Source organism: Narcine bancroftii, chromosome 3 (assembly GCF_036971445.1).
Source record: "Narcine bancroftii isolate sNarBan1 chromosome 3, sNarBan1.hap1, whole genome shotgun sequence".
NCBI lineage: Eukaryota > Metazoa > Chordata > Chondrichthyes > Torpediniformes > Narcinidae > Narcine > Narcine bancroftii.
The window spans coordinates 176920040-176947600 of NC_091471.1; the positions used below are offsets into that span (position 1 = coordinate 176920040).

Genomic DNA, 27561 nt, shown 5'->3' on the forward strand with positions numbered 1-27561 from the left:
CCTGGAGGTCAATCTTTAAGGTATCCTGCACAAGGACTCCCAAGACCTCGGAATTTTGAATTTTCTCCCCATCTATTTCTTCTACCAAAGTGCATGACCGTACACTTTGCAAAATTACATTTCATTTACAACCTCTGCTCATTCTCCTAACCTGTCCATGTCTCTCTGCAGCCTTTTGATAACCTCAGCACCACTTCCCATACCACTTATTTTGGTATCATCTGCAAATCTAGACACAAAGCCATCTATTCCATCATCCAAATCATTTATTTACAATGTAAAGAGAAGCAGCCCCAATACCGACTCCTGTGGAACACCACTGGTAACCAGTAGCCAACCAGAATAGGATCCCTTTATTCCCACTCTCTGTTTTCTGCTGACCAGCCTGTGCCCTAGCCTTGCAAGTATTCTTCGTGCAATAAGATGAGCTCTTCTTGTTTAGCAGCCTCATGTGTGGCCTTTTGGAAGTCCAAATACATTGCATCTCCCCTCTCTATTCTACACGTAATCATTTCAAAAAATTACAATAGTTTGTCAAGGATGATTTTTCTTTAGAGAAACCATGCTGACTTGGGCCTAGCTTTTCATAAACCTCCAGGTATTCCATAATCTCATCTTGACAATCAGATCCAACAGCTTCCCAACCACAAATGTCCAACAAATAGGTTGATAATTTCCTTTTTGCTGCCTCACTCCCATCTGAAACAACTGAGTGACATTCGCGATCCTCCAGTCCACTGGAACCATGCCAGACTCCATTGATCCCTGGTAGATCATTACCAATGCCTCCACAATATCTACAGCTAGTTCCTTCAAAACCCGAGGGTGTATTCCATCCAGTCCAGGAGACTTATCTAACATTAGACCATTTAGCTTCCCAAGTTCCTTCTCTCTCATGATCTTGACTACACTCACTTCTCTTCTGAAAGAACCATGAGAGTCTGGTATGTTACTAATGTTTTCCACAGAGAATGATCCAAAATATTAATTCAGTTCCTCTGCCATCCCCTTTTCTCCAATTACAATTTCTTCAGCGTCAATTTCTATCGGTCCTTTGTCTACTTTGCTCACTCTTTTAATCTTTATATTTAAAAATTACCTTCTTAGTTGCCTTCTCCAAGTTCTTTTAAAAAGTTTCCTAGTCCTCTATCTTCTCATTTATTTTTGCTTCCTTGTTTGCCTTCTCTTTTGCTTTTACTTTGGCTTTAACTTCCCTCGTCAGCCACAACTGTCCCATTCACAATTTTCTTTCTTTTTGGAATGTGCCTGTTCTGCATTTTCCTCATTTCACGCATTAACTCCAGCCATTGCTGATCTGCTGCCTTCCCCATTCGTGTGTTTTTCCATTCTATTTTGGCCAGATCCCCTCTCATGCAACTGCAATTTCCTTTAGTCCACTGAGATACCGACACATTGGACTTCAGCCTCTCCTTTTCAAATTTCAAAGTGAACTCAATCATATTGTTATCACTGCCTCCTAAGGGATCCTTTACCTTACGCTCTCTAATCACCTCTGGTTCATTACACAGTGCCCAATCCAGAACAGCCAATCCCCTAGTGGGCTCATCAACAAGCTACTCCGAAAAGCCATGCCGTCGTCATTCCACAAACTCTCTCTCCTGAGGTCACGTACCGACCTGACTTTCCCCAATCTATTTTCATGTTAAAATCCAGATTGTTGTAACGTTATCCTTCTGACATGACTTATCTATTTCCAGTTGTATTTTGTAATCCACATCCTTGCTGCTGTTTGGGGGCCTGTATATAACTGCCCTTCGTGTCTTTTTACCTTTACCATTCCTTAACTCAACCCATAAGGACTCTACCTCTTCTGATCCTATGTCCCTTATTTCCAATGATTTAATATTGTTGCTTACCAGCAGAACCCCACTGCCCTCTCTACCTCCCTGCCTATCTTTCTGATGCTCCATGTATCCTTCAGCTCCCAATGACATCCATCCTTTAGCCATGAATCAGCATCATTCCCTCCATCAAGCTCAACCACCTTTTTTCTAATGCTGTGTGCATTCAAGTACAATACCTTTAGACCAGCTTTTCAACATCCTGTGTCTCTGTCGTCTCTCCGGCTATTATTTTGGCTCATTACCTGCCTGTCATCCTTGCTGCACAATATCTTCACTTTTCTGCTGTTTCCCTCTTCTTCAGCCCTAAAACTGTGGTTCCCACCACCCCCCCCCCCGCCAAATTAGTTTAAACCAGCCCGAACTGCTCTGTTAAACCTGCCCACTAGGATATCGGTCCCAGTTGGGTTCAGGTGTAACCCATCCTTTTCGTATTGGTCATGCCTTCCCCAAAGGAGACCCCAATGATCCAAGAATCTGAAGTCCTGCTCCCCGCACTAGTTTCTCAGCCACAAATTTATCTGCTGATCTCGCTAAACGAATCTCCAAAATAAGGATTGAAGATGAACTTTTATAACTCATGCTTTTCAATTTATGTTGCTGAAGAGCCATATCTATTTCTGACACATGTCATGGAGAATGCAAATAATTATACAGGCAAGCAAGAAGCACAAACTCAAGTTCGACACACAAGAACAGATTGCCATCACAGGTCTTTATCTATGAATTAGAGAAAAACAAACTGCATTGGTGCAGGCATAACGGAGTTATATTCAGACATATAGACATGTCCTATCAGTAAAGAACCCATAAAAAGGGAGTGTACATCATTTCTTGCACTTAAGCCTACATTAAAGGATCAATGTAGATATAAGTACATGTCATTCAAATACTTTCCTCAGATGCCGAAGGACTAATGTAAAGGTAAGTACACATTCTTTATTGTACTTACCCTGACACTACAGTTCCCCTTTAAGAAATATTTCTCCTTTAATGGTTTAATCTGTAAATAATACAAGATATTTGAAAAAATACTACAAAATCTTTGCTGATTATTAATTGTTGAGACATTCATATTTTACTGTTCTAAAAATTGAATCAACACCACTCACCAATCCTTCTGTAATAATATGTAACAAAATAATTTTAAAATATCTACCAGTGGATATACTAATGCATTTACTATGAACATTGATACCATGAATGATATTTACCAGTGGATATTCTAATGCATTTACTACGAACATTGATACCACAAATGATATTTAACAATGGATATACTAATGCATTTACTACGAACATTGATACAACGAATGATATTTACCAATGGATATACTAATGCATTTACTACGAACATTGATACAACGAATGATATTTACCAATGGATATACTAATGCATTTACTACGAACATTAATACCACGAACGATATTTACCAGTGGATATTCTAATGCATTTACTACGAACATTGATAACACGAATGATATTTACCAGTGGATATACTAATGCATTTACTACGAACATTGATACTACGAATGATATTTACCAGTGGATATACTAATGCATTTACTACGAACATTGATATTACGAATGATATTTACCAGTGGATGTGCTAATGCATTTACTATGAACATTGATATTACGAATGATATTTACCAGTGGATATACTAATGCATTTACTGTGAACATTTTTGAAAGTAAATTGATAATATCTGGTGTCAAATATTTGCTAAACCAACATTTTTGTTTCTAGTTTTATTTTTAGTAACTTGAGCACTGAAACCTGACTATGCAAGAACCCATTTGGGATGTAGTCTGGGATGACGTAATTTTGGTTTTCAAAAGTATAACAAGTGAGCATGTTTTTCTTTTACTTTCTCACAACTGATAGCATTCGGAGCTATTTTTACTTGCAAAAGATGGAGCAAATGATGTGGAGGGAAACGTCCAAAACGAAAGATGCCGGAGCAAATATTGATGAGATTGAAATTAAAATGAACCTGGATGTTAACTCACATGCTTAACATTTACCTTCCCCAGCATAGGCAGACCAAGGAATGTTCTAAGATCATATTCATCAGATTACTCTCAATACTAAGAGTACATTTTTAATTGGCATGTCTGCTGTTGGAACCAATTTGCCAGAGGAATTGTTTGTCCTGTAGATTTATCTACACAATGATATTATTTCCAGTTCACATAATTACCAGGAGATGACACTGACAGACTATGCTTCTATAGAACAGGCCATGGTCCTTACGTGGTTGGTGGTTGGTTCTGAGGTGTCTACACCAGCACTGGGAAATTCTCGCTTGGGGCTGCTGTGGTAGCGCTCCGCTTCTTTCACCTGCACTAGCTGCTCGTCCAGGGCTTCCTTCTGCAGAATGAGCTTCTGGGTGTGGCCAGCCTGAACACCCAGGTCCTTTTCTAGGGCAAGAATGACTCTGTCTTTACCTTTTATCTCATCCATCTGGGGTAAAAGAAAGCAAAGTTAGTGTTAAACTTTCAAGACTGGCACTACTACAAAGCAAAGAAAAACATAACATACATACTATCCATCAGAATTTTAAAATCTTGAAGAATTTTAAATGATTTGCAATCTTTTTTTTCTGTTTTCCAGTTCTAATGAAGGATTCTGAGTTTAAACGGTTAACGATTTATCTTTCCACAGCCTGATCTGCTCTTTCCAGCATTTTCTAATTTCTATTTTAGATTACAAGTACCTGCAGTTTATTGATTCTCAAAAATCTTAATTTGATTGCATTAATCAATTTACCACAATGTGGAGGGAAGAAGGGACACTGTGCTAAAGTGTGTAGATCCAAACCCCTTCCCAGCAGCGCCAAGTGCAGACCATGGGGGCCACCATCTTGGATGTCACAATTGCCAGGAACTAGCAGCACCATTTGCAAGTCATGGGGTCTGCCATCTTGGGTGCCAACTTCGGGATTCAGCAGTGCCACATGCGGGCCGCCATCTTGGACAACACCATCGTCCAAATAAACACGTGATCTCTTTGGTGAAGCGATAAGTAACGCTCTGACACTGGGCACCATCACACACAACCAGGATGGCCCGCATCAGCCCGCCAGGTGTTAGGTCTGCTTTGTTCATGAATGAGTGAGTCAGACACCAGACTGAGTCGAAATCAAGGTTCTTTGTTCTTTATTACCGGATTGTAACACTTGCAACTAACAGTGTTAGTTGGAGAAGGCGCATTCTGCCGTTATCAGCAAGAGGTGTTTTTTTTATACCTCAGGATACGTACTTAGTAAATTATCATACCATTACATTGTCCAATGAATAAACTGTTGCTATCCCTCTCTGCTAGCCTCCTGCACATCAATTTGTCATCCCCACTCTTATCTTGAGAGTACAAGGTCACAACTGCATCTTGTTACGACCCAACACTGGGTTATTCCTTCTACATTCCCAGCTCATGATGTTTTTACCTAACACAGGTCAATGATGGATATTCAGGTAAACGGCCACGTGATGAGTTGCCTGTTTGAGCATGGAGAGCTTCATTCATCCAAACACAGTTCAGTACTACTCCCTCATGGTAAGACCAGTAAACTAAAAGGTCTCCTTGGCCTTAAAGTCACATATGATGGTGCGGGGTACAGACTATTGTGACAGAGTAAATAGATATGTTTTTGGGAGATAAATTGAGAAAAGTTTGTTAGAGTAGGTTACATACAAATGCTTTAAAACAGATCTTACTTGAAATACTGGAGCTCTGCTAAAGCTAGACCTTTTGCAAGAGCTTTGAAGAGTGCTCAAGAGACTTCACTAAAGATTTTTGTTTACAAAATGCAACAGATGAAAGAGGATGTTGGAGCCGCTGCTGTCTGGAAGAGGGCTTGCTGTTTGGGTCATGTGGTTTGGTAAGCAGAGAGAGTCAAACAGGCCTTCTAAGAGAGAGAGAGAGAGAGAGAGAGAGAGAGAGAGAGAGAAGAGAGAGAGAGAGTGAGAGAGAGAGAGAGAGAGAGAGAGAGAGAGAGAGAGAGAGAGAGAGAGATAGAGAGAGACAGAGATCAGTTCTACAGTGTTAGAGCCAGCAGAAGTAGCTGGGAGTGGAACAGGACAAGCGGGCAAGCTTGTGGAGAGCTCCATTTGGGAGACAGCCTGATCAAAGCCCTTATGAATTGGCTGTCTAATGTTTCACTCAGAATAAGTGAAACATAAAGGAACTCTGTGGTGATCTGAAAAAAAGAGGTTATCATCTGGAGAACCCTGAAGGGGCAAGTTTCATCAGTAAAACACTGGAGAGACTGATGGAAGGACATCAGCTGTGAAAACCTAGAAAACCGACAAGAACCTTCCTGAGCGGTACCCATTTACCTTTCGAGCACCAAAGCCTGGTGAACTTTATAAATGTTAAATTCTGTGCACAGTATAAGAATCGCCTGCAACCAGTGAACTTGGAGGAATGAGGTTGGACTGGGAACCAAAGAACTTTTCTGAACTCACACACACATTACATACACGTGCGCTTAGAATTAGAAGGGGGTTAATTTAGGTTAAGTAGTCAATAGAGTTAAGTTAAAGTGTGATTCTATTTTCATATTTAAAGATAATTAAAAGCAACTTTTGCTTAAGTAACCATTCGTCTACGTGAATATCTATTGCTGCTGAGTTTTGGGGTCCTCTGGGCCCCAAAGACTTTAAACTTTTGGTGATGTCGCAGCTCTATGTTGCCGTGCTACTGGGACTTGATTTTCAATGTCACCTTAAAAGCCTGATGATGGAATTCGATGGGCCCCATGCACCCCTCACTGTCTGTAACCGGCAGTTCTCAAATTGCCCACTGCGCTCCTGCTATCCTTCTGTTCTCCACCCCCCCCCACCCACCCCCCAACATCGTACACAGCCAGGAACCCAGTTGCTCATCATGCCTGATCTGCAGACTCTCCATGCTTAAAATCACTCCTCCACTGCTGTTCGCCAATCTCACCCCTGAATGTAAACCAATCGCCATTACAAGTAGATGGTACAGTGCCTGTGTCTGGGGCTTTATTCAGGTGGGGGTGCAGTGGTTACTTAATTAGGGGGTCATTGAGCCCAGCACCAGTCCTCGGAGAACACAAGTAGTGGTAGTGAGGAATTGGGAGAAGAACAGGTTGGTCATTGACAACAATCAGACAATTAAAAGGTACACACAACTAGACGCATACCCCTCACCCATATATCCGAGATGGTGAACCAAATCAAACAGTAACAAATCTTCTCCACCATCGATCTGAAATCGGCATATCACCAGCTCTCTCTTTGCCCAGAAGACCACCAATATACTGGGTTTGAAGTGGATGGCCGCCTCTACCACTTCCTGCAGGTCCCCTTCGGCGTCATCAACGGAGCCTCGGTCTTCCAGCAGGAGATGGACCACATATGGGATCAGTATGAGCTTCAGGCCACATTCCCGTATCTTGACAACATCACCATCTGCAGCCATGACCTGCAGGACTATGATGCCAACTTCCAAAAATTCCTCCTCCTCAACCTCATGTACGATAAGGTCAAGTGAGTATTTTGCATAACCTGCCTTGCTATCTTTGGCTGTGTCATTGAGAATGGAGTCATTGGTTCAGACCCTGTCCATATGTGTCCACTCCTGGAACTTTCCCTCCCCCACAGCCCTGAAAAAATGCCTGGGCTTTTTCTCTCACTATGCTCAGTGGGATCCCTAACCATGTGGATAAGGCCCGTTCCCTCGTCAAATCCACCTCTTTTCCTCTGAAAAGGCAGACATTGCCAAGGCCACAATACATGCTGTGGATGAATCCATCCCATTCCAGGTGGAAAGTGATGCATCAGACTTCATTCTGGCTGCTACTCTTAAGCAGGTGAGCAGACCCGTCGCTTTCTTTTCCCGTATCCTCCAGGGCCTAAAATTCGACACTCCTCCATTGAGACGGAGGCCCAAGCCATTGTCAAAGCAGTGTGGCATTGGAGACATCACCTGGCCAGTAAACGATTTACCCTGCTAACTGACCAACGTGCAGTTGCATTCATGTTCAATAATCAGCAGTGAGGTGAAATCAAGAATGACAAGATAATGAGGTGGAGAATTGAACTGCCCACCTACAATTACGATATCTTGTATTGGCCTGGGAAATTCAATGAACCCCCAGATACCCTATCTTGTGGGTCCTGTGCCAGCACACAGATTGACCGCTTACAAGCCCTTCACAATGATCTCTGCCACCCCAAAGTTACCAGGTTCTTCCACTTCGTCAAAGCCCACAACCTGCCGTACTCCATTGAAGAGATCAAGTTGATGACCAAAGACTGCCAGCATTGCATGAAGTACAAACCACACTTCTACCGGCCAGACAGTTGATAAAGGCCACCCGCCCCTTTGAACACCTGAGTGTCAACTTCAAAGGACCCCTGCCCTCCATGGATTGCAATGTGTACTTCCTCAATGTCATTGAGGAAACTCCCGTTTCCCATCCCCTGCCTGGACAAATGGCACAGTCATCAAGGCCCTGCACAGTCTCTTCACTCTATTCAGCTTCCCTAGCTAAATACATAGCGACCGGGGATCCCCTTTCATGAGCGACAAGCTGTGCCAGTACCTGCTGGCCAGAGGTATTGTCACTACCAGGTCCACCAGCTATAGCCCCTAGCCAGTTGGAAACGGAGAATGCCATGATCTGGAAGACCATTCTTCTAGCCCTTTGGTCTATGGGCCTTCCAGTTTCTCACTGGCAAGAGGTCCTCACAGAGGCACTCCACTCCTAAGTACGACCACGAATGCCACACCATATGAACACATGTTTTCCTTTCCCAGGAAATCTGCGACAAGGACCACGCTGCCAGTGTGGCTGATGTCCTCGGGTCAGTCCTACTTCGGAAGCATGTGAGGAACCATAAGTCCGACCATTTGGTCGAAAGGGTCCACCTCCTCCAAGCCAACCCCCAATACACCTGTATGGTGTACCCTGATGGGATGAGGACACTGTTTCCGTCATAGATCTGGCTCCGTCAGGAGTCACTGATCACACCACAGCCCCTCACTCCGAGCCACCCACGACGCACCAGGACCATGGCATATTACCTCACCCCCAACAGAGAACACGCCAGACTCGTCACCACAACCCACCAGCTCAATGCTGACAGGCGCCCCACACTGTTCAGGACCCTTTCACTGCAATGCAATCACAGCCGGTATTACGACAGTCACAACGAAAACTAGACTATCAGAAAGACTCACTTTGTAACTGTCATCACCACTTCACCCCGCTACACTCTTAAATAAAAACCAGTGGTGAATGTGGTAAACCACTGTCTGTATATTTATCTGTCAGGGGCTCACCCATTGGCGACTGGACCTGTGGCTCCTTCCACAGGCTCCTGAATACAGCTCCATCCCCAGTCGAGCAGCATTAACACACTTTTGTTCTATAGCAAATAAAAGCCTATCAATTTGCACAACTTCAGTCTTTTGGGGTCACTGATGGCGCATCATGAATGAGGCAAATTTTCCAATTCATTGCACTTAGAAAACCCCTTAAACACAGGAATTAGAAGAAGAGAAAAATTCTAGGCCAGGATATTTGATGATGCAGTGTTTTATAGACCATTGGATAACCAAACGAGATGTGCTCCACACCAGGGTCATGCCCAGCGCAGAATGCCACACTGACCACCGGCTTGTTCGCTGCAAGCTCAACCTTCACTTCAAGCCAAAATTCAAGAAGAGTGGAGCCCCCAGAAAGAGGTTCAATGTTAGAAACTTGTAGTCAGGCGAAGTGAGAGGAAACTTCCAGGCAAACCTCCAAGCAAAGCTCGAGAATGCAAACTGCCTCACGGACACGTCTCCTGAAACCCTCTGGGATCAGCTGAAAACGGCCATACTGCAATCCACTGAAGAGGTACTGAGCTTCTCCTCCAGGAAAAACAAGGACTGGTTCGACGAAAACAATCAGGAAATCCGGGAGCTGCTGGCAAAGAAGCGATCTGCCCAGCAGACTCACCTTGCAAAGCCTTCCTGGCCAGAGAAAAAAACGAGCCTTCCATCTCGCATGCAGCCATCTTCAGCGCAAACTCGGGGAGATCCAAAATGAGTGGTGGACTAGCCTCGCCAAACTAACCCAGCTTAGCGCCGACATTGGCGACACTAAAGAGACACTAAAGGCTGTGTACGGCCCCTCACCCCAAGTCCAAAGCCCTCTGCGCAGCTCAGACAGTGAAGTCCTCTTCAGTGACAAGATCTCCATCCCCAATCGATGGTCAGAACACTTTCAATCTCTTTTCAGTGCCAACTGCTCAGTCCAAGAATCCGCCCTGCTCCAGCTCCCTCAACAGCCCTTGAGTCTAGTGCTGGATGAGGTCCTTACCCGGGAAGAGACATATAAGGCAATTGAACAACTGAAAAGTGGTAAAGCAGCAGGTATGGATGGAATCCCCCCCTCAGAGGTTTGGAAGGCTAGCGGCAAAACTCTGCATACCAAACTGCATGAGTTTTTCATGCTCTGCTGGGACCAAGGAAGGCTGCCTCAGGACCTTTGTGATGCCATCATCATCACCCTGTACAAAAATAAAGGCGAGAAATCAGACTGCTCAAACTACAGGGGGGAATCACGCTGCTCTCCATTGCAGGCAAAATCTTCGCTAGGATTCTCCTGAATAGACTAATACCTAGTGTCACCGAAAATGTCCTCCCAGAATCACAGTGTGACTTTCGCACAAACAGAGGAACTACTGACATGGTCTTTGCCCTCAGACAGCTCCAAGAAAAGTGCAGAGAACAAAACAAAGGACTCTACATCACCTTTGTTGACCTCACCAAAGCCTTCGACCCCGTGAGCAGGAAAGGGCTTTGGCAAATACTAGAGCACCTCGGATGCCCCCCCAAGTTCCTCAACATGGTTATCCAACTGCACGAAAACCAACAAGGTCAGGTCAGATACAGCAATGAGCTCTCTGAACCCTTCTCCAACTGTGCCTGCCTGACCCGCATCGGACTTGTCAGTCACCAAAGAGCCTGCAGCAGACGTGGACATACCCCTCCATAAATCTTCGTCTGCGAAGCCAATCCAAAGAAAGAAGAAGAAGAAGAAAGGGTAACCATGAAGTAAAGCCTCACAATGAGCCTTTTGGACATTTGTCCTTCATTGAAGTGAGTGCATGAAATAGGTGACAGGTATTTTGTTTTCACTTGGCTTGTCATGCTGGGTTGATTTCAATTTTTTTGATTCAGGATCTGAGCATTGATGGCAAGACGAGAACAAATGCCCATCCATTTGCCACTTTTGTATACACATAACCAGTCCAATGACTTCCTGACACCTCAGCTTCTTCATTGTGATCAGGCATGTTGTGAAGTGTCATTTGCTACACATCTGCCTATTCCATTACCTTAACAATATTTGCTTTATCTATTATTATCGTTTCCATAATTCCAAGTTTGTGCTGTCTGCCTATTCTGAGAGGTGCCTTGTGCACACTAGATCAAGTCAGGAGTATGAATCAGGAACCTCAGTGGTCTTCGTCCTGCCCTTGGAAAACACAGTTTGCCGTACTCTAGCCTGAAAAGCAACCATTCATTACAATTCATAGCTGACATGATGCCAATTCCACAACCATGCTGCCTCAGCTCCTTTGTACTGCATGAGATTCAATTCTGATGATCAGGGTTACTTTATCAAATACATTTTGATGGCCCATAAGCATGTACATGGCATTAACTGCATTAAATCCATTGTTAACTCATCAAAAACATTGTGTAGTTAGTTATGCACAATTCACGTTTGACAAACCAATCCAAATTTTGCCCCTGATTAGTGTTTTCAGCAGTTTTCCTGATACGATGGCTTGACTGATAGACCTGCAGATTATGAGTTAATTTTTCCATCCCTATTTTGAACAAGGGTATATAATTTCCACTCAAAGTGGCCGGCACCAAACCTCTACCCCAAAATAAATTGAACAGTGCAGTCAGTACCTCTGCACCTTCCATCATCGCTTCTCTCACCAACAAAGGATACTTTCCATTGATATCTGGCGATTTATCTACTTTAAGCACAGCCAGCTATTCTCAGACAACTTTTTCATGATTTTTTAAACCAATCCAATATCTCAATCTGCTCCTCTTTTACTCTAACTTTGCCCATATCAACTTCCTTGGTAAATGCCAAGAACTCAGTTAATATTTCTGCCGTACCTGTATTAATTGTGTCTGCATGAAAATATGTTGTTAGGCAAATTATTCAAAGATTAAAAAGTAATCAGAAATGTGAAAAGATTGGTGACCTTTATCTCAAGAGGATTATGATTCAAAACAATGAGAAATTGATGCTTCAATCATTAATAAATTGATCAAAATCCATCTGAATTTGGTTAGCTTTCCCATTCGCATCATTGCCCAATGTATTCCATTACCCAACACCATTAATAAATGCAGTCTGTTCGTACCCTATGTATAATTTCTGATTTTTTTAAAGTAGCAGCCTTATAGAAAAATACATTTGAGATACTGTAACAAACTTCTCAGTTTTATCACTAGAAAAAAAAAATTATAAACTGGATGTCCAAGTGTGCTTTCGAGGTTTGTTTTTCAAAATTCTAGACTGAAATACAATACCCTCATATATGCCTTATACTAAAAGCAGTTTATTTCCTTCGTGTTTAACCTTTGAAAACTCCTTTGCAGATTTGCAGAAGTGTGTGGTGCTTGCTGGATATTTTAAATTGTTAAGTTTCCATTGGCTTGTACTACAATCTCTTCCCACTGCACCCACCATTCCAGCTCCTTCGGCACTTCCTGCTGGAACTGCAGGAAGTGCCAAATTTGTCCCTACACCTACACAGTCAACTCTATTCAGGGCCACCCAATGTCCTTCCAGATGAAGCAGACCCTTTACAGACACATTGTACAACCTGATCTTCTGCATTTAGTGTACTCAGTGTGGCCTCCTCGACATCAGTGAGGCCTAACGCAGATTGGGTGCCTACCTCACTCTATTTGTGGATCAAAACAAACTTCCTGTTGCACACCATTTCAACTTCCCAACCATTCCTCTGATTTATTGTCAGGGTGAAGCCAAAAATAAACTTGAGCGACAACACAACAGTCTTCCTGGACAGCCTTAGAACATTGATTTGTCTAATATTAGGTAACCCCCACCCTCATCTGGTTCCACTATTTTTTTTTTACCTACTCCTGTAATTATTTCTTTCCCTCTCCATAACTTTCTTTCTCATCTCCTCCAATGATTTCTTCCTCTACCTCTCTCTTCACCACTCACACCTTCTGTCCTATCAACTCTGGGCCCTTCCCTCATTCCCTCTTTACATATGTAATACAGGGGTATTACCACCTTCCCCCTAACCTTGATGAAAACTCCCGACCCAAAATGCTAACTGAACACTTCTACCCATGGATGTTATCTTCCTGCTGAGTTCTGCTATGGGAATGCACATGTCCACGTGATGTCATGTAATAAGTTACCTTCGTTAGGCATGTTCAGATAGACACCTTCTTGAACAGAATAAAGAGTGGTCACAGTTCCTATCATGTGAGATTATTCTTTAGAGTAAATACACAAGTTCCTCCAGCAATTCTTTGTTTGTTCCATGTACAATTGACTGCTTAATTCAACATCTGTAAACTACCCACCCACAGGATCTGAAACTGTCCATTATTTCACTATAAATGTTGTGCAGCATTGAATCTGTGATTTGATGACACCACTTTCAATTATTGTTTTATCACTTCTTTTAACCTTAATATGTACCCCCATTGCTCAATCCTAATAACAAACCGTCATTGATAATAAAGAAAGATATTAGGCAAAATACAATCTGCAACCAGAAATTTCCAATCAAATTGTATGTACTTGCATGGATTGCATTGGGAAATCATTTTATGTTGATATTCCTGACAGGCATCCCATGAATAAAATAAAGACGTGAAGAATGATATGAGAGAAATCTGGATCAACCATAATGCCCAAACTGTAATATAAACAAAGCACCAGGAACTTTCCTCCACTGGATGATATTGGTTTCCTTTTGTACATCAATGCACTGTAACATCCAATGACAGCAGAGGCTCAGGAAAATCTGGGCCTCAGTCCAAAGACCAAGGGTGAAAACAGTTAATGATGTGATCATGTCACATCGAGCAATTTGCATTCAAGGCAAGCGACTCTTGCCTGGCATCATGAGAGAGGCAGCCTCCTCAGCCCTGCGTGTTTTATCAAAGCCCAATCATCAAGTTAGTGCCACAGTATGCATTTCATTAAACTACAGCTGCATCATCGAATCAAATGACATTCAGATTTATCGGGATCAGAGGAAGATCCACAAAGTTGTGAAATACTGTGTGAAACATAGAAGATAGGAGCAGAAGTAGGTCATTCGGCCCTTCGAGCCTGCTCCACCATTCAATGAGATCATGGCTGATCTTAAAGTTCAGTACCCCGTCCCCGCCTTCTCTCCATAACCCCTAATTCCCTTATACCGAAGAAATATATCTAATTCCCTCTTAAATATATTCAATGAACCCTTCTCTCTGAAGGGCTCTCTGAGCCCTGAAGGGCTCTCTGAACCCTTCTCCATTAACAATGGCGTGAAGCAAGGCTGTGTTCTCGCACCAACCCTCTTTTCAATCTTCTTCAGCATGATGCTGAACCAAGCCATGAAAGACCCCAACAATGAAGACGCTGTTTACATCCGGTACCGCACGGATGGCAGTCTCTTCAATCTGAGGCGCCTGCAAGCTCACACCAAGACACAAGAGAAACTTGTCCGTGAACTACTCTTTGCAGATGATGCCGCTTTAGTTGCCCATTCAGAGCCAGCTCTTCAGCGCTTGACGTCCTGCTTTGCGGAAACTGCCAAAATGTTTGGCCTGGAAGTCAGCCTGAAGAAAACTGAGGTCCTCCATCAGCCAGCTCCCCACCATGACTACCAGCCCCCCCACATCTCCATCGGGCACACAAAACTCAAAACGGTCAACCAGTTTACCTATCTCGGCTGCACCATTTCATCAGATGCAAGGATCGACAATGAGATAGACAACAGACTCGCCAAGGCAAATAGCGCCTTTGGAAGACTACACAAAAGAGTCTGGAAAAACAACCAACTGAAAAACCTCACAAAGATAAGCGTATACAGAGCCGTTGTCATACCCACACTCCTGTTCGGCTCCGAATCATGGGTCCTCTACCGGCACCACCTACGGCTCCTAGAACGCTTCCACCAGCATTGTCTCCGCTCCATCCTCAACATCCATTGGAGCGCTTACACCCCTAACGTCGAAGTACTCGAGATGGCAGAGGTCGACAGCATCGAGTCCACGCTGCTGAAGATCCAGCTGCGCTGGATGGGTCACGTCTCCAGAATGGAGGACCATCGCCTTCCCAAGATCGTGTTATATGGCGAGCTCTCCACTGGCCACCGTGACAGAGGTGCACCAAAGAAAAGGTACAAGGACTGCCTAAAGAAATCTCTTGGTGCCTGCCACATTGACCACCGCCAGTGGGCTGATAACGCCTCAAACCGTGCATCTTGGCGCCTCACAGTTTGGCGGGCAGCAACCTCCTTTGAAGAAGACCGCAGAGCCCACCTCACTGACAAAAGGCAAAGGAGGAAAAACCCAACACCCAACCCCAACCAACCAATTTTCCCTTGCAACCGCTGCAATCGTGTCTGCCTGTCCCGCATCGGACTTGTCAGCCACAAACGAGCCTGCAGCTGATGTGGACTTTTTACCCCCTCCATAAATCTTCGTCCGCGAAGCCAAGCCAAAGAAGAAAGAATATTCAATGAACCTGCCTCTACTGCTCCCTGTGGCAATGAATTCCACAGATTCACCACCCTCTGGGTATAGAAATTTCTCCTCATCTCGGTTCTAAATGGCTTGTCTATTATCCTCGAACCATGGCCCCGGGTTCTGGACTCCCCCACCATTGGAAACATCCCTTCCGCATCCATTCTGTCCAGTCCTGCCAGAATTTTATATGTCTCTATGAGATCCCCTCTCAATCTTCTAAACTCCAGCGAGTACAATCCCAAATTGCGCAATCTTTCCTCATATGTTATTCGTGCCATTCCAGGTATCAGGCTGGTGAATCGCTTCTGCACTCCCTCCATTGCAAGAACATCCTTCCTCAGATAAGACGACCAAAACTGCACACAATACTCCAGGTGTGGTCTCACCAAGGCTCTGTACAGCTGCAGTAAGGATTCCTTATTCCTATACTCAAACCCTCTTAATATGAAGGCCAACATACCATTTGCCTTTTTAACCGCCTGCTGTACCTGCATGCTCGCCTTCAGTGACTGGTGCACAAGAACCCCTAGGTCTCTCTGCACTTCCCCATCTCCCAATCTTGCCATTCAAATAGTAATCTGCCCTCTGGTTTGTATTACCAAAGTGGATAACATCTCATTTATCCACATTGTAGTGGATTTGCCATGTATCTGCCCAGTCCCCCAATTTATCCAAATCACACTGGAGCTTCTTGACCCCCCTCTTCAGTGCACACAACCCCTCCTGGCTTAGTGTCGTCTGCAAATTTGGAGATATTACATCCAATCCCCTCATTTAGATCATTAATGTAAATTGTGAACAGCTGGGGTCCAAGAACAGATCCCTGTGGCACCCCACTGGTCACTGCCTGCCACTCAGTAAACAAGCCGTTTATCCCAACTCTCTGTCTTCTACCTGTCAGCCAGTTCTCAATCCACATCAATACCTTGCCCCCAATCCCATGAGCCTTGATTTTGCATGCCAGTCGTTTATGTGGGACCTTATCGAAAGCCTTTTGGAAATCCAGGTACACCACATCCACTGGCTCTCTCCCATCTAATTTACCTGTCACCATCTCAAAGAATTCCTATAGATTTGTCAAGCACGATTTACCTTTTGTAAATCCATGTCGACTCTGTCCGATCCCTTCTCTGCTAGTCATATGCTCCGCTATTTCATCCTTAATAATGGATTCCATCATTTTGCCCACTACTAATGTCAGGCTCACCGCCCTATAATTTCCCGCTATTTCTCTACCCCCCCCCCTTTTTAAATAGTGGGGTAACATTAGCTACCCTCCAATCCATGGGTACCGATCCTGAGTCTATCGAGTTCTGGAAAATAATTCTTAAAGCGTCTGCTATCTGAATGTCCACTTCTTTAAGTACCCTAGGATGTAGATTATCAGTCCCTTGGGATTTATCGGCCTTCGATCCCATCAATTTTCCCAAGACCATGGGGAATGATGATCATTTTGATGTAACACGTTCAAAACAAGTTAGAACCCACAAAACCCATGCTCAATTTTAGTCTCATACATTGCTGGCAGACAAAGTTGGAGGTTTGAGGCCAATTGCATGTTGGATTGGGAGGGGGAGGGGTGGGGAAGGATGGATTCCAAGCCATTGAGTCAATTTTACAGGCCAGAAATAGGTTCTTTGACCTAGCTTATCCAAGCTGGCCAAACCCATCCCATTGGCCTGCATTTAGCCCACACACCTCAAAAGCTTTCTTATCTATGTACCTGTCTAAACATCTATTAAACATTACATTGCTCCCATCTCTACCACTTCCTCCAGCAGCTCATTCCATATAACTACCATCTGTTGGAGAAGGTGTGCTTCTGGTCCCTTTGAAATTTTTCTCCTCTCACCTGAATCCAAGGCCTCTAACTTTGGATTAACCTTGTCCTGGAAAAAAGATAATGACCATATCTAAAATGCTCATGATCTTATGAACCTCTACCTTCCATGCTCGTGCTGAAAAATCCTAGCCTATCCTGGCTCTCCTTGTAATTCAAGACCACTGATCCCAGAAGCATTCTCGTGCAATTTTTCTGCCTCCTTTCCATCATAATGGTACCTTTCCTTTTCATTTATCATCTCTATGTGCTGTTGTCTTTAAAGTGTTTTCATGTTATTCAATGCCAAGTCTGCCCTGACTACCCTTGCTGATGGTATTCTCAGTCTGGCTGTGCACACCCTTGGCCCCATCTTCTGTCTGATCAGCTTTTTGTCCATTCTTGATCCAGTACTGTGAGAAGTGCCTTCACGTTCACAAAATATGCTCAAGACAAAAGTTGAGAACGAAGAACATTTATTTACATTTACAACATTGCAAGGTTGGGTACTCTCCCCCTACCTTGGGAAAGTACACTGAGGACGGGAAGCTTCTTTGTTTTTATACATTTTTCAATTCACCTCCCCTTACATTTTTCTTACATTTATCCTTCTTGGATTGGTTTGGCACATTTCCCTATTCACCTGACTCTTGACTGACTCCGACTTTCTCCTATCCTGTACTCACACCTCCTTTCCCCACCCCCTATTAAACAAGCTCTTTGTGTGTGTGCGTGCATATTTCTTAAATTCCTCTGTTATCTTGTTTACTCTGTTCTGCTGTTTTTCATGTGCCATTTTACACAAAGAACATTTTAGCTTTTTTCTTGCTTTTTCTTTCTACCTTCTATAACTGTTTCAGAACTCCTAACATTAAAATAATAACTGTTTCTAAACTCCTGCAATTAAAATAATAACTGTTTCTAAACTCCGACAAGTGGGAGTTTAATGTCGAAGAATACACAAAGTATCGAAAGAATAGGCAGGTGACTGTTTATAAGGAACAACATTAAATCATTTGAAAGAGGTAACATTGGATCAGAAGATATAGAATCATTTTGGGTTGAGTTAAGAAATAGCAAGGTAAAAAGACATTGATGGCAGTTATATACAGATCTCCAAAGAGTAGCTGAGATGTAGACAACAAATTACATTAGCAAATAGACAAAATGAGTTAAAAGGACAATGTTATGGTGGTCATAGGGAAATTTAACATGCAAGTAGGTGGGGAAAATCAGGTTGGGACTGGATCTCGAGAGAGAGAATTTGTAAAAAGCCTACAACATGACTTTTTAAGAGCCCACTAGGGGATTGGCTATACTGGATTGGGTGTTGTGTAATGCACTGGAGGGGATTAGAGAGTTTAGTGTAAAGGAAACATGAGGGGGGTCATGATCACAAAATGAATGAGTTCAATTGAGATTTAACAAGGACAAATTAAAGTCAGATGTGTGGGTATTTCATTGGAGTAAAGGGAATTATAGTGGCTCGAAAGAGGAACTAGCCAAAGTAGATTGGAAGGATGACAGAGCAGCAACGAATGGAGTTTCTGCAAGAAATGAGGAAGGCGCAGGATAAATACAGACCAAAAAAGAGGAAGTCTAAGCCAACGTAAAAACAAAAGAAAAACAAATATAAGGAACCAAAAATTAGTGGGAAGATAGAGAATTGGGAAGTTTTTAAAAACTTGTAGTAGAAGGTAACTAAAGAGGGAAGAGATGAAGTATGAAAGTGGGCAAGAAGTTATCAAAGAGGATACAAAAAGCTTCTTCAAGTAGAAAAGAGTAAAAGAGAGATGAAAGTAGATATAGGACCACTTGAAAAGGAAACTGAAGTAATAATGGGATACAAGGAGATACAGAGAAACTAAATGAGTATCTTTCATCAGTCTTCACTATGGAACACATAGGCAGAGTGCCGGATGTCAAAATGGTATCAGGGAAGGGAAGTGAGTGCAACACAAGGGAAAAGGCCCTCAGAAAGCTGAATGGCCTAAGGGTGGCTATATCTCTCAAAACAGATGGATTGCACCCTCAGGTTCTGAAAGAAGAAGTGATAGAGATTGTAGAGCCATTGGTAATGATCTTTCAGGAATGAATTGAAAAATCACAAATGTCACCCCACAATTCAAGAAGGGAGGCAGGCAGGAGAAAGGACAATGTAGAGCGATTACCCTGATGTAAGAGGTGGGAAGATACTGGATTCGATTGTCAAGGATGAGGCAATGGAGTACTTGGAGCCAATGACAAGATAGCCCAAAGCCAGCAATGTTTTCTGGAGGGAAAACCTTGCCTGAAAAATCTATCGAAATTCTTTGAAGAAGTGTCAAGCAGGCTGGATAAAGGAGCTGCAGTGGATGTTGTGTATTTAGATTTTCAGAAGGCCTTTGACAAGGTGCCACACAGGAGGCCACTTAACAAGATAAGAACCCATGGTATTACAGGAAACATACTAGCGTGGGTACAACATTGTCAGATTGGCAGGAAGCAAGTATTCAGAATACAGGTACTGTTTCATATTCGGGTTGACTGCCAGTTGCTTGTGGTGTATATCAGGGGTCAGTGTTGGGGGAACTTTTTTTTATATATATATTGTATTCAATGAGTTTTATGATGTAATGAATGGCATTGTGGCTGAGTTTGCAGATGATATGGAGGGGCAGGTAGTGTTGAGGAAACAGAGAGGCTCCAAAAGGATTTAGATTTGGAGAATGGGCAGAAAACTGGCAAATGAAATACAATGTCGTACAGCTGGTGCCAAGAGGGCATTCACGGGCATTTCTCCCCCAATGAGTCACTGTGCCACCCCCACCATCGCTAACATCACTAGTCTCCACACGATATAAGCATGCACGTTTGTCTGTCACGTCAAAGGGAGGGGGAAGTGTGACGGCGGTGCATGGAGGAGGTTCATGGCAAGAATGTCACCCGCTCCCACCTCCACACTGAGTGCATTTTCGAACATCAGCCTGTGGTTACCATAATGCCCCCCGCCCCCTCCCCCCCCCCCCCCCGATTAGACTTGTTCCAATGCCAACCCTGCAAAGTCAGAATGTGTACGATCATGCACTTTGGAACAAAAAAAAATAAACGGGCAGACTTTTTTTTTAATGGAGAGAAAACTGAAAATAATCAGATGGAAAGGGTCTGGGTGTCCTCGTGCAGCTTGAAGGTAAGCTTGTATGTTGAATGTTCATGAAGAAGGCAAATGCAATGGTGCCATTCATTTCAAGAGGAATAGAATATAAGAGCAGGGATGTGGTGTTGAGGCTTTAAAAGGCACTGGTGAGTCTTCAATTGGAGTATTGTGAGAAGTTTTGAGCTCCTCATTTAAGAAAGGATGTCCTGACACTTGAGAGGGTTCAGAAGACATTTACAAGAATGATTTTGGGAATGAAAGGGTTATCATATGAGGAACATTTGACAGCCGTTGGCATGTACTTGCTGGAGAATGAGGGGAGATCTCATTGAATTATTTTGCATGTTGAAAGGCATAGACTGAGTCAATGTAGAAAGATTGTTTCCCATGATGGAAGAGTCTCGGACAAGAGGACACAACTTCAGGATTAAAGGGCGTCCTCTTAGAACAGAGATGTGGAAACTTAATTCAGCCAGAGGGTGATAAATCTGTGGAATTTGTTGTCACAGGTCATTTAAGGCAAAGATTTATAGGTTCTTGATTAGCCAAAGTTATGGGGAGAAGGTGTGGCTGAGTGGGAAACTGGATCAGCTCATGATTCAATGGCAGGGCAGACTAAATGGGCTGAGTAGCCTATTTCTGCTCCTATGTCTTATGGTCTTATAAAGGGGACAGAGGGAGGGATTAAGCAGGGGCTGGTAGGTGACAGGTAGACCAAGTGGAGTGAGAGCTGATGGAGTTATTGGGTGAGGGGAGAGGCAGGAGTGGAATTGGGAAACAGGTTCAGGTACTAGGTGGAAACAAGCCAGGGGAAAAAAAGATACTAGGTTGGGGGAGAGAAGGGTGTAGGCTGGAGTGTGATTACCTTTTCATCCCTCGTCTCCATTATTCAACTCCCCTGTTCTAGCTCCATCTGCCCATAATCCCTCTTTTCACCCATTACCTATCACCTCCTGCCTTACCCATCCCTCGCTTCCCATTATACTGGCTATCGTCTGCTCACAATTTCTGTGTTGATCCAGGGTGTCAGCCCAAAGCATTGACAATGCTTTTCACCTCCACAGATGCTCCCCGACCCACTGAGTCCCTCCAACAATTTGCCTTATGCTCTGGTAATCTTCTGGAACAAAAAAAATCAAACACCATCTCAGCACTTTCTACTGTCAAAACAACTTTTAACAGGTCAGCTGCTTCTGCCCTCATGCAATCATAAAAAGTTGACACAAAATAGTTAAGAAGAACAAACTATTTTTATCTGGCCAATGTGAGCTTGTTGAACTTAGATGCAATGGTTGATGGTACATACTAGATCTGTTGCAGAGGTTGTTATGCCCCATTGGCAATTTTCTGTTTGTTCATTGCAATGACTGAAATTATGAGAGCCTCAACACCCTATTATCTGTTTTATCCTCAGCTGAATGATCATCAGTTCTGGCTGTGCTACATTGTAAAATGTACTCTTGGGTCTAAACAATTGAAAAATCAATAATCTTTACAACAGAAGAGAGAGTATCATTCAAAAGTTTAGTGCAGTAAAGAACAGATATATTTGTTATTTTAATTTGTCAAGCAAGAGAGTGTGCTCATGTGCAGGAACCTTCACAGGAGCAATTGCAGTTCATAATTTTCCCCCTTCTTGGGCACTTCCTTGGGTTCAATGATAACTTTGCTCCCTTCCATTTCTCTCGATTCATACTGCTTTATGAAGCCAAAGTACAAGGGAAAGCAGGGGATGTTTGACGAGGATGGGAAGGATGGATGGTGGTGAACCACTTCCTCCATTTATACTGGGCTTTTGTGGACTGCCAATGTAAACTTAAAATTCACAACGCCATTCCAAATACAGTGGTTTCCCCCCCCACCTCCCTCTTATCTGTGGTTTCAGTTACCCATGGTCCAAAATACAGAACAAGTTGTATTCAGATCGACTGTTGTGGTATTGCAGTGCTCGTGTTCAAGTAACCCTTCTTTTAATATTTTTATAATTGTTATATTTTATTGTCAGTTATTGCTGTTAATCTCTTATTGTGCCTAATTTATAAATTTTTCATTGGTGTGTATGTATAGAAAAAACATAATGTATATAGGGTTTGGTACTATCCGCGGTTTCAGGCATCTTGATTCATCAATGATCAAGATGCTACAATTTTCCAATAAGGCTTTAAAAATATTATTAATTCTATTACACCATCTAACTGATGATCTTTTGCTATGATGGGGCCTGAAAACAGTTTTTCAGGAGTTTGGTCTACTCATTGAATCCAACCAAGAGCAATAATGGTCTAAAGCCAATGGAGTTGGGAGGATTTTGTGGAGACATCATCTCTCCAAACTCTTTGAGAACCCTGGTGTAGGCACTCTATATCTCAGAGGTTTTACAGAAAGATATGAATCACTGCTGCCCAGGAGACCATGAGCTTTGTGCTGGACTTGAACTCTTGATCTCCAAACACTTTCTTCCTCAGATGATCCAAGGCAATGCTGGCTCTCTGAAATCAATGGTGAATGTCATTAGTTTGGGAAGAGGCTGCCAAGAAATGGGGAACAGATTGCAGTTTATTGGGTCTCGCTGTGAATCTTCATTGACACAGGATGGTATTGTACAATGAGGGTAGTTTTGAACATTTCAAGTGCCGGGTCCATTCTCTTGAAAGTGAACGAAGATTTGGAATTTCTCCTGAATATGCTCATTTGCCAGTGGGGTGTGCAGCCTGATGACTGAAGTTGTGGTGACCTTGGTTCTTAAGTGAAGCTCATGTGGTTCTGTGGACAAATCCCACTCAACTGGGAAGTTAACTGGAGTTCTGGACTTGCACTCTGAGATCTCTCTCTACGTCAATGCACTCAAGCATCCTGTCATTTATGGTATACTGTCCTCTTACATTTAACTTCCAAAACTGCAACATCTCCCATTTGTCTCAATTAAACTCCAGCTACTATTTTTCTGCCCATATTTCCAAATGATCTGTATCTTGCTGTATCCTTCAACCTTCCTGACAATTCTGCTATTTTTTTCCTGTCATCGGCAGTCTTTCTAATCAATCTGTCTCCAACTTCACAAATAACAGAAGACTTGGCATTAATCATTATGGAACACCACTGGTAACATATCACGAGTCACAATAACAGACCTTCACAATTGCACTCAGTCTTCTCTGCCCCAGCCTACTTTGAATCCAATCTACCACAGAACCCATGAGCCTTAAATTTCGGGATCAGCTGACAATGAATGACACTGTCGAATGCTGAACTAAAATCCAGGGAGATGACATCTACTGCTCTAAACTCATCTATCACCTCCTCAAAAAACTCAATCAAGTTTGTGAGACATGACCTACCCCTTACAAAGCCACCCTGATAAGGGTCTTGTTTTGCAGATGGGAGCAGATCCTCTCCCTAAGAATTTTCTTCAATTATTTCTCCACCACATCATTCCATGGTTTGTAATTACTGGCCTTCACAAACAGAGAAACAACAGGGTCTATTCTCCAGTCCTGTGGAACCACCCGTTGGTACAACAATCTTCTCTGCAATCTCTCTCAACAAGATGGGATAAATCCCATCGTCCTGCAGATTTAACTATATTTAAAGGATTCAATATCACTTCCTTGTTGCTATCAACATTTCCTAGAATACCTGCATCTCTCTCCCTGATCTCATTGCCCTCTATGTCCTTCTCCTTGGTGAATACAATGAAAAGTTCTCATTTAGTACCTTGGCAACTTCCAAGCACAAACTCCCTCCTTTTTCTTTGAGTAGTGCTGCCCTCTCTCTAGTTACCCTATTCTAAGGTATGCAGAAAATTCCTTTCAATCCCCTTTAATCCTCCTCACCAAGGACATGTTATGGCCCCTTTTAGCCTCCTGATTCCCTGCTCTCTCTTCCTTCCTTTATAGTCCTCAAAGATCCTGTCTGATTTAGATTCCTTATCCTTACAGGAGTTGCAGAATCAGTGGAATTGCCCGATTCCCACATCTGTCACTCTGCTCATGAGACAAGGACTGTTGGAGGCTTACGGACATTTTGCCATCCAATGAAGAGTGCTGGGCTGGGCAAGAGGTGGAGTATTTTGTTGTCCCAGGGCGTTTCATCAACAGATTACTGGGGGTGCTTGGTGACTGTTGGCAATTGCTACCATGACCCAGCCAGATGACTAACCGAGATCTGAAAAATATGATTAGGGTGGAGAACTCTTCTACCACAAGCACAGATACTCAGGGCTGAATGGTCTTCTGCTGCGCCATCAATTCTCTATGAATAAAGAATTTCTAGGTCAGATGCTTTTTATGCTGCATAACCAGACAAAAAATAGTCTTTGGAAAGAAAGCTATTTAGATTATCAGATTTATTAGACCTTGACCTATAACCCTCTGGACAATACTTCTCAAAAAAAAAGTATGTCATTAAATAAATACTGTAGTAAACTAATCTCATTCTTCAATCTTCAATCTTCAACTTGTAAAGTCAGCCAAGATTAGAGTCTGCTGATGTTATAAATTAAAAATTGTAAAAAGCTTGTCTTCTCTGCAAAGAGGATTAAAGCTTTGCTCAACTTGCATCCCTAAGGTATCATACAATAAATATTTCACTCAGCATTTAGGCTATAAACCATCAAATATTTTTTTCACAGGCTGAAAAGTGGCCTTGAAAGAATACTTGTTTGGATTTTTAAAGGAAACCATTAGGATGCAAATTTACAATTCCAGGTTTTCTGCATTTGTTTTTATGCTCTATTTTATGATGCAATACCATTTATAAATATGTAATAACAATTCTAGCAATCCCCATTGGAGATGAGGGTTTTCTGGAAAGAGAGAAGCCTGACCCTGGTCCAATTTTCTATGCAGTTGGAACAGAAGGGATTGGATAGTTAAGAATAGGGTGATCTGTGGCTGATAGTGGAGTGATGGCAGTTGAGAGGCAGAGAGAGAGTCGGAAGGGTCAGGGTTTGGGCTCAGTAGGAGCAGGGGAGAAACTGGTTTGGGCTGGTCACCAGGCAGGAAAGTTGTGGGGCTGAATTTGAGGCCTTGGCCAATCATGAAAGAGATTGCTTGGTGGGTGGGCTTGAGACCTAGCGAACAAAGATTGGGGTCAGGTCCTAGTCAAACCAGAAAGGGATAGGTTTATGTGGGAGGGATGGCAGGGAGATTAGGTGTAATGGGGGTGTGATGGTTTGAGGGTTTTAGTAATATGAGAGTTTATTTAAGTACAGATGAGATGAGATACATATCAAATTCATTAGGTTCTTTGGAGTCAGCATCTCAGAGGATCTTTCCTAGTCCCAACACATCAATGGCATTGAGAAGAAAGCACATCAGCATCTCTACTTCCTCAGAAGTTTGCGGTGGTTTGGTATGACACCAGAATGCTGGCAAATTTCTACAGATGTGTTGTGGAAAATGTGCTGACCGGCTGCATCATGGTCTGGTATGGGAGACCAATACCCTTAAGCATAGAGTCTTCCAATAGGTATTGGACACAGCCCAGGACATCACAGGCAAAAGCCTCCCCACTATCGAGTACATCTGCAGGCGTCGGAGATCAGCACCAATCATCAAAGACCCTTACCATCCAGCACCTGCTCTGTTCTCACTGCTGCCATCAGGAAAGAGATATCGATGCCACAAGACCACACCAGCAGGTTCAAGAACAGCTGCTACCCCTCCACCATCAGACTCCTCAACAACAAACCCAATCGGAGACTAATTTAAGGACTCTTAATTGTGCACTTTATTGATTTTCTTTGTTCTCGCTATATCTCTTTATAGTTCTTTTGATTGTTTACATGTTCACGATGTGTAATGTTAATTTTTGCACTACCAATTAGTGGTAATTCTGTCATGCCCGCAGAAAAAAGGAATCTCAGGATTGTCTCTAATGTCATGTATGTACATTTGAATGTACATATGTAAATTTGAAATAATCTCATTATTAACCTGATATCCAGTCCAACTCTTTTCATTTTGTGACTAATACAGTTTAATGCATCATCTCTGCCTATGTTACTCACTAGGCTGATGTCTCTGATGGAAAACAGAAGTGTAGCCTTTTCTTTAAGCAAGAAAGTGCAATGAGATTTGTTAAAGACTACATTTTTATAATTAATTATTAATCTTAAATTAGTCTGACTTTGCAAGAGAAAATATTTTAAAAGCACAACCTCTTCTAAATCAATCCCTCATAATTTTTGATCTTTATTACAACATATTTTAATGATCGTCAAAACCACATTTAAAATGCAGAGGGGTGCTGGATACCAATGTATCCCAGTACCTTATTCGAGCAACTGAAACGGTTACTAGTTCTCTTTCTACAGGTGCTGCCCCTGACCTGATGAGTCTTTCCTGCATTTTAAGTGTATCTAGATTACTGACATTTGCATTTTTTTTTGCTCTGGTTCTTCTACTCTACCAAATATTTTATGTTCAAAGCACCAACAATTTAACTGCATCAATTTTGGTCAACAGTCTCCCTTGTAATCTTTTCCAACATCAAAATACATCACTCAGTTTACCAAAGAATCATGTGCATTCCTCCAACCCTTGCCTCTTGAACACCATCTCTGTCTAAACATGTGCCAGTGTATCCAAACTGCAATAGTAACAAATTGGTTTCATGCAGATTTCTCTCATTTTCAGAACTGAAGGGTTCTCATTTGCAGATGTACCCTGACCTGTTAGTGGTCCCAGCAGTTTCCATCTTCAATTTTTATATGATGTAAGCCAGGGGTCTCAAGCTTGCAGCCCGCGGGCCAACTTAATATGAAAGTTTAATGTTAGTGCGGCCCTCGAGTTTGATATGATTGGCACTTTTCAGTGTTGTGTGCAGAGCTGAACGAACCTACCAATCACGGTGGGGTATATTGCTCTCAGGGGCGGGACATCGGCTGGGCTTATTGCGAATATAAGCATATTTGTGTACATTTTCTATTTGTCATTATATGCACGCGGCACATGCGCA

General features: G+C 42.8%; 1 protein-coding gene across 2 annotated transcripts in view; it reads right to left on the reverse strand.

Moving 5' to 3' along the window:
• Positions 1 to 27561, reverse strand: part of LOC138757886 (janus kinase and microtubule-interacting protein 1-like) — a 255095-nt gene that overhangs the window by 41508 nt on the left and 186026 nt on the right. Inside the window, exons 4-5 of one of the 2 annotated variants that reach the window (XM_069925953.1) lie at positions 4121 to 4330; positions 2815 to 2865 (exon numbers count right to left, since the gene is read on the reverse strand). In XM_069925953.1, coding sequence (XP_069782054.1) covers positions 2815 to 2865; positions 4121 to 4330 — 261 coding nt within the window. The remainder of the gene's footprint in view (positions 1 to 2814; positions 2866 to 4120; positions 4331 to 27561) is intronic. The other variant, XM_069925955.1, reaches the window with a different exon arrangement.